The sequence below is a fragment of the Euleptes europaea genome, chromosome 6 (genome assembly GCF_029931775.1).
Source record: "Euleptes europaea isolate rEulEur1 chromosome 6, rEulEur1.hap1, whole genome shotgun sequence".
Classification (NCBI taxonomy): Eukaryota; Metazoa; Chordata; class Lepidosauria; order Squamata; family Sphaerodactylidae; genus Euleptes; species Euleptes europaea.
Genome location: NC_079317.1, coordinates 109,219,885 through 109,238,919, shown reverse-complemented (window position 1 = coordinate 109,238,919; position 19,035 = coordinate 109,219,885). Strand labels below are relative to the sequence as shown.

Below are 19,035 nucleotides of genomic sequence, written 5' to 3'. Positions count from 1 at the left end.
GTAAAGATAATAGGATGGGTTTTAATCAAATCAAATCTAAATTTGAGATTATATTATCTAAGGGTAATAAAGGATTGATAGGAAAGATTTATAAATTATTGATAGAAATGAATTTAGAACAGGAAAGGATTAAACCAGTGATGGTGAAATGGATGAAGGATTTAGGTTATAATATAGATTTGGAATTATGGGAAAATTTGTGGAAAAAGGAATTTAAATTTACTATTGCTAATGAAATAAGAGAAAAATTATATAAAATATTTTATAGATGGTACATAACCCCAGTACTATTAAGTAAAACGAAAAAAGAGGATGAGGCTCTTTTTTGGAAATGTGGAATGGATATAGGCACATTCATGCATGTTTGGTGATTTTGCAAAAAAACTAGGAGATTTTGGCGATTAGTTTTAAATGAAATTAATAATCTGACTAAATTAAAAATAAAAAAAGATCCTGCCTTTTGTTTATTGGGTATTTTGAAAAAAGATTTAGATAAAGGTGACAGAGTCATATGTCAATATAGTTTCGCTGCAGCCAGAATTACAATTGCTAAAAAATGGAAGCAAACAAATAAACCTTCAATTAAAGAGTGGAGAGAAAAATTATGGATGTATATGCGGATGGCCAAAATTACAGACTCTTTACATGGTAAAGATATGGTTGAATTTAAACACACATGGTTAAAGGCCGCCACATATTGGAATAAATTGGCAAAAACGGACTTTAAAGGTATAGTTAATTAATTATAGTTCAATGTGTTTTTTAATTAATGACTATAATAACAGGTTTTTATATATTGTCATAACACTCCTCCAGAAGTTCAGTGGTGAAGGGCACATAGGTGGGTGGTAGGGTTTTGGGCACTATAGGCTTTTTTTAAAAGAAAAGATAGTAAATAATAATGTATTAACATTGGTCGTAATAGTGCTCTGTATATGTTTTCGTGCATTTTATGTTTTTTTTGTCTGTATTGGATTATGATTTTATTCTTCTTTTTTCTTTTTCTTTTTTCTTTTTTCTTTTTTGTATGTTTCATTATAAAAGCAATAAAAAAACTAAAAAAACCAGCATTTGTTTGTCACTTGGGACAGTTCCAGTTTACATGCATGCCATTTGGATTAAATGTGGCCAGCAAGACTTTCCAGAGACTGATGGATCGTGTCCTGGAGAGTTTATCTTTTGCTTGTGCTTACCAAGATGACATCTCCATCATGTCTTCAACCTGGGAAGAACATTTGAAACATTTACGTATTGTTTTGCAAAAGCTACATGATGTCATACGCATGAGGATTGATGTGCTGGTGATTCTACTCCCAGCATGGCACAGCTGTGGGAGTGATGGCTAGCTATGCTATTGGGTTGGGGAAGGAGCAGCAGAGTCCACTTTGTCCCTGTTGTACTAGGGGATTCTTCTAATTAAAAAAAAACCTAGAGAGGATGGTGAAAATATGTGCTAGACCAAGGGTCTCTAACCTTGATGAACCTGTGGGAACCTTTGAAATTTTGAGAAATATTAGTGGGCAGCACAACAAAATGGTTGCTATGGGGGACAGTTACAAAAAGTCAGGCAGTTCAAAGCTATGAATTCTCCTATGATGGAGCAGCCATTTCCCAAATGGGTGCTCTGTGCCAATCCAAAGGTGGTGCCTCCTGAGGTCTTCTGAAGCACCTGAAGAAATCCACAGTTGGCTCTTTGCTTTAGGGAACAGGGGAAGAACCAAGTGGGCACCAGGCAAAACATCAGTTCCTTTTTCTATCTAACAGCTACACGTAAAACCAACCTGTTGTTAGAAAAGATGGATTAAATGTGCACCACTATGTACACCCATATAAGTACTATTGATATTTGCCATATATGTTTCTAGTTTTATTCATACATTTTTATACTGCCAGTAGATGAGTTATAGGCAAGCCTGTCCTTAACTCTCTGTCATACCATTTCAAGTTATCAGCTGCCTCCACTAGCTACAAGAAGAGCCCTTTCCCTGCGCGTTGTTTTTGGGAGCTGATAGTTGAACATCAAGTCGTAAGTAACCAGGTAGCCACTGTTGTACATGTATATCTTTTGATCATTGGGGTTGTAGCTCACACTTTGTGCTACATCTGCAAGTTTCTCCATTGTAATTTCTAACATGCTTTCTTTGTCTGTATTGGTGTCATACATATAAAATATTAACTCCTTATGTGCACTCACTCGCTTGAGGGCATACAATGCCCCACAGATCATGAACGTGTTGGTCACTTCAGGCTTTTTCAGTGAAGTTTGCCAAGTCTTCGTTATCTTCAGAGTCTTAGGATTTAATTTCGCAATGATTAAATTCCCCTGGCTCTTCTCTGTGGAGTAAGTTACCCACAGGCCCTTCTCATCACCAGCAAAATCAAAGTCCTGCCAATTGACACCACTGTAGGAGTACCAGTTGTTGAAAACAGCATTGTCCACTTTGCTACGTTTAATGTGATTGTTTGCCAGATCTTGCTTGCACAGGTTCCTGGAGTTGTAGCAGTTGTAATAGAAGCTGTTGTTGTACAAGATCATCCCACTCCCCTGTCCACAGTTGATATAGTTCCAGGTGAGCCCAATGCTTTGGGAAAGGCTTCTTTCCACTTGGTTTTTGTATAACAGTAGGTCATGATAAGTGCTGTAAATGCGATAGGTCTCCATTAAACGTTCATCTGTGTTGAGTGGAGCAACCCAATATGTGCCTGGATTCTTGGTCCCCAAGGCAAAGTCCTTGCCCCAACCACCATATTTGTAACTGAACCCTCGCCAGTTGAGTTTCACTATGAATGGCTTGCTAATATTCAACAACACTTTGTTATCACAGCTTCCTGCCAGGAAAAAAAAAGGGAACAGAAAGAGAATTATATGCCTGCTGCTATGATGCTGCTTCTCTTGACCACATCATTTTGTTTTCTGTGAGAATGGTATCAAAGATCTGTTGTTTTACCTCATTCCTTTTAGAAAAGGGTTATATCCTACCAACCTAGGATTGGATCATCCCAGACCTCTTTGTCCCCAAGATACTTCTGCATAACATTGCCAAACTCCTCCTCCTTGCCCTGATCAACATGTCATTTAGTATGCATTTTCTTTCTGGAGGTCTTAAATGTAGAATTGTGCAGTCATGGAAGTGAAAATGGCACATTTAATAGGAAACCCCTCTTGTTAGGAACTGGTACAATTGGGAACTGGCATAGTGAGGAAAAGGTAAAAAGAACAGGTCTAGAATGTAGTCAAGACTTCAGTAACCAAAAAGGTTTTGTGAGCCTGGTGTATATGTATGCTGAGGATATTATGTGTGTTGTTGATGAAGAGGAACCGAGTTAAGTTGGTGGGTGAAATGCTTGCACTTCAATGGCATGGAATATGCAAAGATTCATAGGCCATTAATGAATGGGCGTGTGAAGATTTTTTTGTCCCTCTAATGTTGCACAATTTCCCCCAAAAACTGTGTGCATGGGGGGAAAGGAGCTGCCGCTTCTCTGCTCTCCTCTACCCCGCTGTCTCAGGGCAGAGGTGAGGGGAAGCCAGCGGGAGGGGGGCTGCCATGGCTGTTCCACATGCCACCACCCCACTGTCCTTGGGTAGAGCCAAGGAGAAGCCGGCGGGGGGGGGAGGTTCCCGCAGCCGCTCCGCATGCCTCCACCCCACCATCCCCGGGCAGAGGTGAGGGGAAGCTGGTGGGGGATGGTGGAGGTTAGAGGAAGCTGGCGCTGGGTGGAGGGGGGAGTGGGAGAGGGGGGCATGGGGTTGGGAGGTGCTGCTGCTGCTGCCGCCGCCATCAGGCCTTACAGGCTTCTTCCGGCAAGAGTGTCACCCAGATGCTGAAACACTCCGGGAAGCTCTCACGGTTACAGAGGGGCTTTAAATTTTAGTAGCAGCAAACCAGCATTTTGCAGACCCGGGGAAGTTCGGGTATTGGGTGGGTCGATCATGCAGGCCATGCATGTAGGTTCATTAGATTCACCACAAGCCAGGGAGTTTAGCAGGATAAACAGCTGTGCGTTAATGGGAATAGATCTCTTTGTAAGTTCCATGCTATTGAAGCACAAGCCTTTCACCCACCAGCTTAACTGAGTTCCTCTTCATCAACAACAAGCATAATGTCCTCAGTGTACATAATTTCAATTCCAGCCCATACAAACAAATTCTTACCACCAAATGTTGCTAATACTCACCAATCTCAGGGCGTGTGAGGCCAGCAGGAGGTAGGCCAAAATTGGGATTCCCAGCTGCTTCTTCACAATCAGCCAGTTGTTTTCGGAGTGTGTCAATTTCCCTTAGTGTTGCCAACACATTGTTTGAATCAAAAGTTTCCAACTGCCACACCATGCTGGAGACATTGTTGACCTGTAACATATGGCACATATTTTTTAGAACAGCCCCAACCACCTTTCCACCACAGCAGATCATGGAAAACCTCAAGCAGTTCCTAGCTGCCAGAAGTCATTGGGAGTGGAGCTGGGAAACAGATTTAAGCAGCCACTTTCTGAAAACCAATGCCACCTTCTTGATTTTCAATTGATGAATAACAACCATGCTATTGTTAGATGGAACTGCAACTGGTTGACAGATCGCACCCAAAGAGTTCTAGTTAATGGTTCCTGGTCCACTTGGAGAGAAGTGACTAGTGGAGTTCCTCAGGGATCTGTGCTGGGCCCTGTGTTGTTCAACATCTTTATAAATGATTTTGATGAAGGAATAGAGGGGATGCTTATTAAATTTGCAGATGATACTAAATTGGGAGGGGTAGCAAATATGGTAGAAGTCAGAGCCAAGATGCAGGATGATCTTGACAGGCTGGAGAAATGGGCTAGAACTAATAAAATGCACTTCAACAAAGACAAATGTAAAGTTCTGCATTTAGGTAGGAAAAATCAAATGCATAATTATAGGATGGGGGAGACTTGTTTGAGCAGTAGTGTGTGTGAAAAGGATCTTGGGGTCTTAGTAGACCAAACACTGAACATGATTCAGCAGTGTGATGCTGTAACTTAAAAGGCAAATGCAGTCTTGGGCTGCATCAACAGAAGCATAGTGTCCAGATCACGCGAAGTGATGGTATCGCTTTGCTCTGGTTAGACCTCAGCTAGAGTACTGTGTTCAGTTTTGGGCACCACAATTTAAGAAAGATGTAGACAAGCTGGAACGTGTCCAGAGAAGGGCAACAAAGATGGTGAGGGGTCTGGAGACCAAGTCCTATGAGGAAAGGTTGAAGGAGCTGGGTATGTTTAGCCTGAAGAGGAGAAGACTGAGAGGGGATATGATAACCATGTTCAAGTACTTGAAGGGCTGTCATATAGAGGAGGGTGCTGAGTTGTTTTCTGTTGCTCAAGAAAGTTGGACCAGAACCAATGGGTTGAAATTAAATCAAAAGAGTTTCCATCTAGACATTAGGAAGAATTTTCTAACAGTTAGAGCGGTTCCTCAGTGGAACAGGCTTTTTTGGGAGGGGGTAAGCTCTCCTTCCCTGGAGGTTTTTAAGAAGAGGTTAGATGGCCATCTGTCAGCAATGCTGATTCTGTGACCTTAAGCAGATGATGAGAGGGAGGGCATCTTGGCCATCTTCTGGTCACTAGGGGAGTGGAGGGGGGAGGTAGTTGTGAATTTCCTGCATTGTGCAGGGGGTTGGACTTGTTGGCCCTGGTGGTCCCTTCCAACTCTATGATTCTATGATGCAGATTGAACGACAGAACCTCTTTTCAGTGAGGTGTGTGGGCATAGGATCGCCTTAAGAATGTTGTGGGGGGATGCTTCACATCTGCTCTTATTACTGCCAAACACAAATGCCAGTCATGCAGGACTGTTATTGAGAGCCAGCGTGGTGTAGTGATTAAGAGCGGTGGTTTGGAGTGGTGGACTCTAACCGGGTTTGATTCCCCACTCCTCCACATGAGCGGCGGACACTAATCTGGCAAACTGGGTTGGTTTCCCCTCTCCTACACATGAAGCCTGCTGGGTGACCTTGGGCAAGTCACAGCTCTCTTAGAGCTCTCTCAGCCCCACCAACCTCACAGGGTGTATGTTGCTCTGGTTTTCACTTAAAATGGGGGGGTCTTTTTTTGAGAATCCAGGTTTATGGCTTCTTCCACTTTATTGTGATCTTTCTGAAATCTGGGTTGGTACGGACTTCCAGGGGAAATTGCAACCAATTACAGCCTTTGTGTGCTGTATGGACAAGACAATACATGTTTTCTCACCCACACCAGCCCCATTGTCCTTGCCCCAGCCCCACAGCCACCATTCATCCCACCCATACTACTGCAGGGCTTTTATAATGGTAATTGACATACATTAAGATATGGCAGCTAGTGGGGTAGATCCAGTCATCCTCCAATAAGCCATTCTCCAACCTTTCTCCTACGTAAGTGGCTCTTCTGTTGGAGGAAGAGCCACTTAAGCTGGAGGAAGGATCTTTAGGTTAGAAAGCCTTCAGACTGTGCTCAGTTGAGTGATAGGAAGAAGATTCTCTCTTCCTTAAGAAGTCTCAAAGTGGCTTAACATCACAATCCCATCCTCTCCCTACAACAGGCACCTTATGAGGTTGGTGGGGCTGAGAGAGTTCTGAGAGCTATGACTGGCCCAAGACCACCCAGCAGCCTTCAGGTAGAGGAATAGGGAATTGAACCCAGTTCTCCAGATTAGAGTTCACCAATCTTAACCACTACACCATACTGGCTCTCAGAAGAGGAGTAGGATCCACTCTACTGATTTTTTGAAAAATAAAAGGTCCCTTGCTGGCACAGGGAAATGGCAGTCACAGGGGTCTGGAACAAGAAGAGTATGAGACAAACTACTATATGGACCCCCTGTTGGCATTGCATTTTCAGTGGCAATGGAAGGAACATGGAGAATCATTGCTGTGTGGACACAGCCTTGGTTCCTATTAACAAGGTCAAGCTAGAGAGACCACCTTTGAAGATGCTACCATTAAACCTTAAAAACTCTCAACCCACACCAGAGTGCTGTTCATCTGCTATCTTTCTCAAGGACTAGTCTTTCATGTTGCCAGTTCAGATTGAGCAACTGCACACAGTTTAGCCCAAATACTAACTCTGTGTGGGATCTGCATTTTACATAATGAAATAAACAAGAAGCAGAGCTTTATTCAGTAGTTTCATCCAACCTTATTGTACTTGGATTTAGTCTGGCAGCGTTTGCTTGGTGTCTTTTCCTAATCAAACGAGGGGGAACAGCCAAGATGATTGAGAGAGGGGAATAGAAAACGGCAAGCACGTCTTTTGTTTTGCAGGCCACTGTTTACATATTTTAGCCTCCCTCCCCAGTGATTTCAGTGCTGAGATCTGATGAGGGATTGCCTCGTTCACTTGATTTGTGGCATGCTCCATATGTTCTGTTCTGTTGTGTGCATGAAACATTCCTCAGCATCAGATGGAGGAATATCTTGCCTTTCGTGGAGACTTGTGTGTGCATCATAGTCTATGGATTACAGCCCTTGGCTAGAATTGAAAGGAGCTACAGTACATCTAGCAAGCCCTGCTGGGATTTTTGACCTTTCCATCCTTTGAACCAGCATCTCTACCCCATGCTGTTGGAGGGCACATAAGTAGAGTGTGGTTCTTAAATTCTCATTGATTAAAAACATTTAATTGGCAAGTTACGTATATCTGATAAAAATTAGTTTCTGCATAGGCCTCTGATTATGTGACTTTTGGTTTGGCATGATTATGAATTAAAAATAAAACACACCATGCTTGCCTCTACAAGCTGACTGGGAGATAATTGGTTCTTGTAGGTTATCCGGGCTGTGTAACCGTGGTCTTGGAATTTTCTTTCCTGACGTTTCGCCAGCAACTGTGGCAGGCATCTTCAGAGTAGTAACACTGAAGGACAGTGTCTCTCAGTGTCAAGGGTGTAGGAAGAGTAATATATAGTCAGAAAGGGGTTGGGTTTGAGCTGAGTATTGTCCTGCAAAAGTATTGTCCTGTAAGTATCAAGATAATGTGCTAATGAGGGTATGGTATGTTAATATGGAACCATTGTATCCTGAAGTGATCTGTTAATGTGTGTAATCCAAAACTAATCTGTATGGCTATTGTTGAATGTTGTCTTTGTCTGGAGGTTTTTCAGGGCAGGAAGCCAAGCCTTATTCATTCTTAAACTCTCCTCTTTTCTGTTAAAGTTGTGCTGATGTTTATGAATTTCAATGGCTTCTCTGTGCAATCTGACAAAATAGTTGGTAGAATTGTCCAGTCTTTCAGTGTCTTGGAATAAGACCCTGTGTCCTGTTTGTGTCAGTCCATGTTCAGCCACTGCTGATTTCTCAGGTTGGCCAAGTCTGCAGTATCTTTCATGTTCTTTTATCCTTGTTTGTATGCTGCGTTTTGTGGTCTCGATGTAAACTTCTCCACAGCTGCAAGGTATACGATATACTCCTGCAGAGGTGAGGGGGTCTCTGTTGTCTTTTGCTGATCGTAGCATTTATTGTATTTTCTTGGTGGGTTTAAACACTGTTTGTAGGTTATGTTTTTTCAAAAGTTTCTCCATCCTATCAGTGACTCCTTTAATAAATGGCAAGAATACCTTTCCTATGGGAGACTGTTTTTCTTGAGTTTTCTGATTTTTGTTTGGTTCAATGGCCCTTCTGATTTCATTCTTGGAGTAGCCGTTTGCTAGCAGTGCGTGATTTAGATGGTTAGTTTCTTCCTTGAGAAACTGTGGTTCACAGATCCGTCTTGCACGGTCCATTAATGTTTTGATTAATCAAAACATTAATGGACCGTGCAAGACGGATCTGTGAACCACAGTTTCTCAAGGAAGAAACTAACCATCTAAATCACGCACTGCTAGCAAACGGCTACTCCAAGAATGAAATCAGAAGGGCCATTGAACCAAACAAAAATCAGAAAACTCAAGAAAAACAATCTCCCATAGGAAAGGTATTCTTGCCATTTATTAAAGGAGTCACTGATAGGATGGAGAAACTTTTGAAAAAACATAACCTACAAACAGTGTTTAAACCCACCAAGAAAATACAACAAATGCTACGATCAGCAAAAGACAAAAGAGACCCCCTCACCTCTGCAGGAGTATATCGTATACCTTGCAGCTGTGGAGAAGTTTACATCGGGACCACAAAACGCAGCATACAAACAAGGATAAAAGAACATGAAAGATACTGCAGACTTGGCCAACCTGAGAAATCAGCAGTGGCTGAACATGGACTGACACAAACAGGACACAGGGTCTTATTCCAAGACACTGAAAGACTGGACAATTCTACCAACTATTTTGTCAGATTGCACAGAGAAGCCATTGAAATTCATAAACATCAGCACAACTTTAACAGAAAAGAGGAGAGTTTAAGAATGAATAAGGCTTGGCTTCCTGCCCTGAAAAACCTCCAGACAAAGACAACATTCAACAATAGCCATACAGATTAGTTTTGGATTACACACATTAACAGATCACTTCAGGATACAATGGTTCCATATTAACATACCATACCCTCATTAGCACATTATCTTGATACTTACAGGACAATACTTTTGCAGGACAATACTCAGCTCAAACCCAACCCCTTTCTGACTATATATTACTCTTCCTACACCCTTGACACTGAGAGACACTGTCCTTCAGTGTTACTACTCTGAAGATGCCTGCCACAGTTGCTGGCGAAACGTCAGGAAAGAAAATTCCAAGACCACGGTTACACAGCCCGGATAACCTACAAGAACCAATGAACTCTGACCGTGAAAGCCTTCGACAATATTTTGGGAGATAATTGTTTGGGATTTCTTCCCCCCCCCTTTTTAAAGATGGGGACCACATTTGCCCTCCTCCATTCTGCTGTATTCCTGTACTATCTCAGTGTCTATACTATGCTGTAATTACCCTGTTGCATCCTCTGCTCTGTTATTCCCAGGTTGAGCACTATTCCCCTTTTTGGAAAAGACTGTTACAAAAAATGATCCATTTACATTCCAATTCCCAAGAAAGGAGATGTCAATCATTGCAGCAACTAAAGTGATGCTCAAAATCTTACAGCAAAGGCTGTTACTATATATGGAATGAGAAATGCCTGATATTCAAGCTGGATTCAGAAAAGGAAGATCATATTGCAAATATACAGCACATTGGTTACTGGAACTTATGAGAGAATTTCAGAAGAAAATCAGCTTGTGTTTCATAGATTACAGCAAAGCTTTTGACTGTGTGGACCACGAAAAGCTTGTAGTGTAAACATGCGGAAGATGGCGAGGAGTTTAGGTTGGCATGTCTCATTTTCCCCATATTCCCTCTGTAAACATAGTTTGTTTTTTTCCCCTTCCTTGTCAGAAGGGAGTATTGTGCCCCAGGTGTAATCTCAGACCGATTAGATGGCCTAAGTTGTTTCAGGATGCATGATTGGTATGCCAGGTGCATTGAATCAACCTGTTAAGGCACCTGGCCTGAGTAATAAGAACCCAAGGTGACTTCCGGGTCGACGACCCCCCCCCCACTGCAAGTGCGGAGCTGAGCTCCAGCTGACCGCTGCCCAGGGGCATTCAACTCGCCCCTGTCAAAACCGGCAAGCAGCACCCCTCGGTGAAAGAGGGGATGCAAAATCGGGAGCCGGTGGCTGCCCTGTCATTCGAGCGATAGCCGCCGAGAAATTGGCAGTGGTTGCTCTGACGGGAGCTGTTGAAGAGCGAGCACCATCTTAAAGGGACAGCTGGAAGATGCGGGAGAGGGAGCCCATTTTAAAAGCAAGTTGCATACAGTCTTTTTTTCTTTCTTCAAAACTTTAAACTGGGGTGTTTGGCAGAGGTGATAAGCAAAGAGATAAATCCAGACCATATATAACTTTATTACGCTGTGTTAAGTGGTTTTTGGCTTTTTGCTAGTGGACTGACACACTTTGAAAACTTACTTTCAGTATTGGAAGACTCTTATAACAGAGAAAAAGAGTAGAAAACAGTCATAGTGACATGAAATACAACAACTGAGATGTCATAATGAATGTGTTTTCTCCAAACTGAACTGATCCATCTGAATTAGTTTTGTTTTTTAAGATGGTGAATTAAAAGAAGTACTCTGCCCCCCCTTCCCTCTTGGTGGATTAATGTTGGACTCTGCGTAGCCTTTAAATGGGAGAAAAAGAGAAGCACGTCAAGGAAATACTTAAAGGCACAAAGTTAGTGGTACAGCTTCCTCCACGTAGACCCTCTGTATCCACAACTACGTCAAAACAGACAACTTCACCCTTAGCAACTACATCAGTAAGTACAAAGATGACCCCAAAACCTAAACCTGAAGTGACACTGAACTCTGTATTTAAACTGTTAACCAAGACTCATCAAGATGTCACAGAAATGAAGCAGGAGTTGTCCCAAAATACAGCTACTACATCTCAGAATTCAGTTGCAATTGCTGCTCTGCAAGACACAATTTCATCTCTGACTGTCAGACAAGACAAGGTCGAAGCCAAACTTACTAAAACTACACAAGAGACTAAAGAAATCAAGAAAAAGGTGGACACCTTGGAGATGTCATTAGCAGCTTCAAGTGAAAGGGATGAGAAGCAAGAAGACCAAATGGCAATGCTTGAACTTAAGATCGAAGAATCCTCACTACGCATACATGGGTTGAAGGAAAACATTGAAGAACGAGATTTGCGAGGATATCTGACAGGTCTCTTGGTGGATTTTTTACAGGAAACGGAAGAAGTTGTTGAGGGGATGATTGTGACAGCTTACAGAATAAACTCTGCATATGCAACTAGAAATAAAGTACCAAGGGACTGCCTGCTTCAACTTTTTTGAAGAAGTCATCGTGATCTTATACAAGTCACCACTTAAAGTTGAAGATGAGCCTTTGAGACTGATGAAGGAAATACCTGCAAGGTTGCTGAGGAAGAGGAAGGATTTTACAGTGATTATACAACGTTTAAGCCTCAGTGGAATACAATTTAGATGGGAATTTCCACAAGGCATTTCTTTTACCTTTAAGGCCAAAAGGTTCAAGATCACAGATGTTGATAAGGCTGAACAGTTTTTGCGAAGATATGATGCGGATTTGCTTAAACCTATTAAGCCGGCTAAACAACCTACAGCTAAAGAAGATACAGAAGAAGAAAAGGCGTCTGAAGCATCTGGTGGTGGAGGCTTACCAACAGACACACCAGAGGAGTCTCCGACTGATGATGGCTGAACAAAGAACTTAAAAATTGTGGGGGAGGGAGGAGGGCAGGTTATGGGATAATTTTGGTTTAGGGAAAAGTTAATGGATCTAACTGAATTTTAATATTTTACAGGTTTTATCTTGGAATATTAACAGGTTGAACTCTCCCAACAAAAAGAAGAAAACATTTCATCATTTACAAAAGTCTAAAGCTAATATTATTTGCTTACAGGAAACGCATATACTCCCAAATGATATATTTAGATTGGAACAACCTAGGTTGGGTAAACTTTTTACGTCATGCAATGAAAACAAAAAAACTAATGGAATAGCTATGTATTTACCCTTATTATTAGAACAGAAAATTATTTATCAAGATATAGAAGGAAGAATGTTGTTGGTGGAAATAACTTGTAGGTTCCAGAAGATATTACTTGTTGGAATATATGCACTTAATGGTAATCAAAAATATTTTATGATAATTTAGCAATAATATTAGCAGAATATGCCACAGAAAAATTATATGGATGGGGGACTTTAATGGAGTAATGGTACCTAAGTTAGATAGGTCTGGTAAAAAGAAAAAAGCAAAAAATGAAGGAAAATTACCTGGAATTTTTGATGTTCTTATAGATCAATGGGATATTTATGATGTCTGGAGATTGACAAATGGTAATAAGCAGGGATATACTTTTTTTTCACTGAGACATCTTACACATTCCAGGATAGATATGTTATGGCTCTCGAAAGGTTTGATAGATAGATCGGAGAATCCAGAGATTTTACCTAAGGTGTTATCAGATCATAATGTGGTATCAGTAAAAATTAAAATAGAAAGTATAAACCTTGGATAGTAAATGAATTTCTTCTAAAAAATACTAAAATAGTGAATAAATTGAAAATGGATGTACAGAATTATTTTAACAGGTAGGGGTACTCGGGAAGACATCATTTGGGATGCCAGTAAGGTGGTAATTAGAGGAGTATTAATTCAACAAAATACAAGATGGTATAAGGAAAAGGAGGCAAAGAAAAAAACATATATTGGATGAAATAAGACAAGGGGAACAACAGCTTAGAAAACGTCAGGATAAAATTTATAAACAGGAACAGCTTGACAAGATTAGGAAATGGCAATATCAATATGAATTTTTAATAGCAGATGAAATTGAACGGAAAATCATCTTTAATAAACAAAGATTTTTTCAACATGCTAATAAACCGGGCAAAAGGTTAGCATGGCAACTCAAACACAAAGAGAAAAAAGTTCCAATAACCCAAATTAAAAGGAAGGGTAAGATAACATGAGCTAAAGAGGAAATAATAGAAACATTTGTGGAATATTATACAAATTTATATAGAAAAAACTCAGTTTCAGAGATAGACGTGGATGAATATCTTACTAAACTTGATTGGGAAAAAATAACGCAAGAAAATAAAGAATTACTGGATTCTCCAGTAACTACAGAAGAATTAGAAGAAGCAATAAGTAAAAGTAAATTAAACAAATCACCAGGGCCAGATGGATTTACTGCATTTTATTATAAAGTATTTAAAGACCAGTTAATTCCCTATTTATTGGATGTGATGAAATTATGTTTGACAAATGGTATTATTCCTCAAACTGGAAACAAGCAAACATAGTATTAATACCAAAGGTAAATTCTGATATATCGGAAGTCAAAAATTACAGACCGGTTTCATTATTAAATTATGATTACAAATTATTTGTTGCAATTTTAGCTATTAGATTGAAAAGGGTATTAAATCAAATAATACATGAAGATCAAACAGGATTTTTACCAGGAAGATTGATTAGTCAGAATGTAAGGGTGGTAATAGACCTTTTAGAATCTGTGGAACAGGTTACAACTCTGATAGCCATGGTATTTTTAGATGCGGAAAAAGCATTTGATAATGTAAATTGGCAGATTATGATTAAGATATTAGAATTTATGGATTTTAGCGAGAATTTTAAAACTGCCATAAAAAGTGTATATACTCAACAAACTGCTAATTTGTTGATAAACGGAATAACATCACCGAAGATCGAAATTCAAAGGGGAACAAGACAAGGATGTCCTCTCTCCCTGTTGTTGTTTATTTTAGTGTTAGAATTGTTAGTGAAAAATCTCAGAAAAACTGATGAAGTAGTTGGTGTACGAATAGGGAGAAATCATTATAAAATTAAAGCATATGCAGATGACCTAGTATGCTTTTTGACTGATCCAATTGAGCAAATTGATAGACGGAACAAAATTTTGGAGGTTTATGGAAAGCTTTCAGGTTTCAAAATTAATAAAAATAAAACTAAGATATTGGTTAAAATATGACTCTCTCACAACAACAAATATTAACTAAAAAGACAGAATTTAATATTGAACATAAAATTAAATATTTAGGGATATGGATATCGAACAATAATCTTATTTCAAAATAATTATGTAAATCAATGGCAACAGATAGTAAAGGATTTAAAAAGTTGGGAAAAAATACCATTATCATTGTGGGGACGAATTTCAGTAATTAAAATGATGTTATTACCTAAAATGCTTTTTTTGTTTCAAAACCTACCAATAGTGAAAGGTGCACAGATATTTAAAGACTGGAAGAAAGATATTCAGAGCTTTCTTTGGGGTAAAGAAAGACATAGGATAGCATATAATAATCTAGTAGAATTGAAAGAAACAGGAGGGATGGGATTACCAGACTTGAGAATGTATTATCAAGCAGCTTGTTTCACCTGGATAAAAAGTTGGATTCTTTTAGAGAATCCGAAATTATTGGAATTAGAGGGATTTAATTTACGATTCGGCTGGCACGCATACTTATGGTATGAAAAGGAGAAAGTAAATAAAGAATTTAATTCCCATATTATTAGGAAAAGTTTATTACAAATGTGGAATAAATATAAAGGTTTTCTTGAAAGTAAAACTCCTGGTTGGATTAATCCTATAGAAGCCTTTATGAGAAGGGGTGCACATTTAAATTTGGATAGTAATATATATAGAGAAATGATAGAATACAAAGATGGGATATAGATGTTGAAAACTCGAGAAGTACTTCAAATTAAAGATTGGTTTATGTACTATAAATTAAGGGATATATTTAGCAAGGATAATAGGATGGGCTTAAATCAAACCAAATTTGAGATCATATTATCTAAGGGTAATAAAGGATTGATAGGAAGGATTTATAAATTATTGATAGAAATGAATTTAGAACAGGAAAGGATTAAACCAGCGATGGTGAAATGGATGAAGGAATTAGGTTATAATATAGATTTGGAAATATGGGAAAATTTGTGGGAAAAGGAATTTAAATTTACTATTTCTAATGAAATAAGAGAAAATTTATATAAAATGTTCTATAGATGGTACAAAACCCCAGTATTATTAAGTAAAATGAAAAAAGAGGATGAGGCTCTTTGTTGGAAATGTGGAACGGATATAGGTACATTCATGCACATTTGGTGGTTTTGTAAAAAAATTAGGAGATTTTGGCGATTGTTTTTAAAGGAAACTAATAATCTGATTAATTCAAAAATAAAAAAAATCCTGCCTTTTGTTTATTGGGTATTCCTAAAAAAGATTTAGATAAACGTGATAGAGTCATATGTCAATACAGCTTTGCTGCAGCCAGAATTATAATTGCTAAGAAATGGAAGCAAATAAATAAACCTTCAATTAAAGAGTGGAGAGAAAAGTTATGGATGTATATGCGGCCAAAATTACTGATTCTTTACATGGTAAAGATATGGATGAATTTAAACAAACATGGTCAAAGGCCGCCGCATATTGGGATAAATTGGCAAAAACGGATTTTATAGGTATAGTTAATGAATTATAGATTAATGTGTTTTTTAATTAATTATAATAGGTTTTTATATACTGTCATAGGTGGGTGGTAGTGGTTTGGGCACTATGAATTTTTTCCCCTCAAAAAGATAGTAAATACTATATTAGCAATGGATGTAATAGTGCTCTGTTTATGTTTTTGTGTATTTTATATTTTTTGTTGCATTGGATTATGATTTTGTTATTGTTTATTTTTTTCCTTTTTGTGTTTAATTATAAAAGCAATAAAAAACATAAAAAAGAACCCAAGGTGAAGAAGAGAGAAGAAGCAACACAGATCAAGATCCAGATGCTGTGTGAATCGACTGACGGCCTGGGGCATCTCCTGCTGCTCTACTCGGGGCCTCTAGCAGCTGAAGGGGAGATACACTCTTGCAGGGTATAAATGCTGTATTGTTTTGCCTGCTGAATGCGTAGTTTCATAATTAAACTGTTGATTTTCCTTCAATTACCAGTGTACTCATTGCCTCCAAATCTAAAAGAACCCCTGCCTTGGGAGGATAAAGCTCTGGATGGTTTTAAAGGAAATGGGTGTGCCACTACATCTGATCATTTTGTTGCGCTACTTGTACTCTGGACAAGAGGCCACAGAATGGTTTCCATTTGGCAAGGGTGTTAGACAGGGATGTATTTTATCTCCCTGTCTCTTCAATCTGTATGCAGAACATATCATTAGGAAAGCTGGATTAGATTTAGAGGAAGGCGGAGTGAAAATTGGAGGGAGGAACATTAACAATTTGAGATATGACAATGATACTTCATTACTGGCAGAAAATAGCGAAGACTTGGAACGACTACTGCTGAAAGTTAAAAGAGAAAGTGCCAAACCAGGACTGCAGCTGAACATCAGGAAGACAAAAGTAATGACTACAGGAGAATTACACAACTTTAAGGTTGACAATGAAGAAATTGAAATTGTTGAAGTCTTTCTATTCCTTGGCTCCATCATCAACCAAAAGACTGCAGCCAAGAAATCAGAAGGAGACTGAGACTGGGAAGGACAGCCATGAAGGAGCTAGAAAAGATTCTGAAGTGTAAGGATGTGTCACTGGCCATCAAGATTAAATTAATTAATACCATCATATTCCCTGTTACTATGTATGGGTGTGAAAGCTGGACATTGAAGAAAGCTGATAGGAAGAAAATAGATTCCTTTGAAATGTGGTGTTGTTGGAGAGTGTTACAGATACCGTGGACTGCCAAAAACACAGATCAGTGGGTTATAGATCAAATTAAGCCTGAACTGACCCTAGAAGCTAAAATGACTAAACTGAGGCAGTCGTATTTTGGTCACTTTATGAGAAGACAAGAGTCACTAGAAAAGACAGTCATGCTAGGTAAAGTTGAGGGCAGCAGGAAAAGAGGAAGACACGACAAGAGATGGTTGGACTCAATAAAGGAAGCCACGGCCCTCAGTTGGCAAAATCTGAGCAAGGCTGTCAAAGATAAGACATTTTGGAGGACATTGATTCATAGGATTGCCATGAGTCGGAAGCGACTTGATGGCGCTTAACACACACCTACTCTAGTATCAGAAAGTACCATTTGCATACAGCAGAATGGGAACATGATAAGAGATCAGTTTCAGGGCATGATATTCAGGGCATGATATTGGAGTAGGTATGAAGCGATCTTTGTTAGCGTTTGCATCTTACTGCGATAAAAACTTCTTAAAAATCAACTATGTGTGTGTGTTAAGTGCCGTCAAGTCGTTTCCGACTCATGGCGACCCTATGAATCAATTTTACATTGGACCAATTGCTAGAGTATGATGATGATTTTGTCATTTTCATAGCTGAGCTCTAGATATGACTTGTCAACTACTGTGGAATGGCAATATTTACAGTTGCAACATCTGTTGGTATCTAAATATGGTTCTGCAGCATTAAGTGTCTCAGAGTCCTCTTTGCTCCTGGAAACTCTAATTGAATCAATGCAGAAAACAATATTTGTCTATAAATAATTGAGGTTGATTAATAAGTGTGATATGCAGAGCCTCAGGAATGAATAGAATGAGGAGCTAAATTGTCCTACTTTGCCAAAACAATGGGATAGTGCCTTAAAGTTTATACCCACTCTTTCCAGGGATCTTAAGTTGCAAAAAAGTATGTTTTGGATATACTGGACACAAGTGACTGGACACAAGCAAAGGGTTGAGTAAAGTGTCTACTTCCTCAGCCTAACCTACCTTTTAGGTTTCCAGTGATGATAAAATGGAGGCAGGAAGAATCATGTATGCCACCTTAAGCTCTTAGGAGGAAGGGTGGAATAAAATGTTAAATAGAACTCCTGCAAATCTAGCAGATACCAGTTAAAACACTTGTAAATCTAAGAGTTTCTAGGATAGAGAAGAAATAGATAAACTGAATAAATGTAAAATATCATCTTCTTTCCATGAGTGTCAATACAGACAACCTGAGTTTGAATGAATGGCAGCTTCAGATCAAGCATTCTGGTTCACAAAGCTAAGAAAAATGGGCCATTTCTGATGGAAGCTGTGTGAATATAAATGTAGCTTCTATTCTGTCAGTACAAATGTATTTACTGGATGTCAATGGGTGTTTTCCCTCAGTCTGTTGGTGTGTGAAGGGAGGAACTCCCCTCCTGCTTATTTAGCTTGCCCTCTTTTAATCTGAGAATCAAGCTCATTACACATCTTTTCGGCATGGTACCACTTCAAGCAGGGGAGTTCCAGTGCCCTACCATTTTTTAAAAAACTTTCTTGCATACAGAAAACTAACAGGCCAAAGAGAAGAATTCTAAGCTAGCCTTCTTGCTGTTATTTCTTTAATTGCATAACAGTGTTTTTATTGTAAATTGCATTTTTTTGCCATCAAGTCACAGCTGACGCATGGCGACCCTGTAGAGTTTTCAAGGCATGCGATGTTCAGAGGTGGTTTGCCATTGCCTGCCTTTGCGTCACGACCCTGGTACACCGTGGAGGTCTCCCATCCAAATACTAGCCAGGGCTGACCCTGCTTAGCTTCTGAGATCTGGTGAGGTCAGGCTAGCCTGGGGCTATCTAGTATTAATTTTATTATTAATTTTATAATA

The 19,035-nt window shown here is 39.3% G+C and overlaps 1 protein-coding gene across 1 annotated transcript in view; it reads right to left on the bottom strand.

Annotated features, from left to right (window-relative positions):
* Nucleotides 1-1,948: 1,948 nt before the first annotated feature.
* Nucleotides 1,949-19,035, bottom strand: part of LOC130479663 (olfactomedin-like) — a 38,513-nt gene continuing 21,426 nt past the window's right edge. The window contains exons 6-7 of the mRNA XM_056852056.1: nt 4,180-4,351; nt 1,949-2,829 (exon numbers count right to left, since the gene is read on the bottom strand). Of these exons, the coding sequence (XP_056708034.1) occupies nt 1,949-2,829; nt 4,180-4,351 (1,053 nt within the window). The remainder of the gene's footprint in view (nt 2,830-4,179; nt 4,352-19,035) is intronic.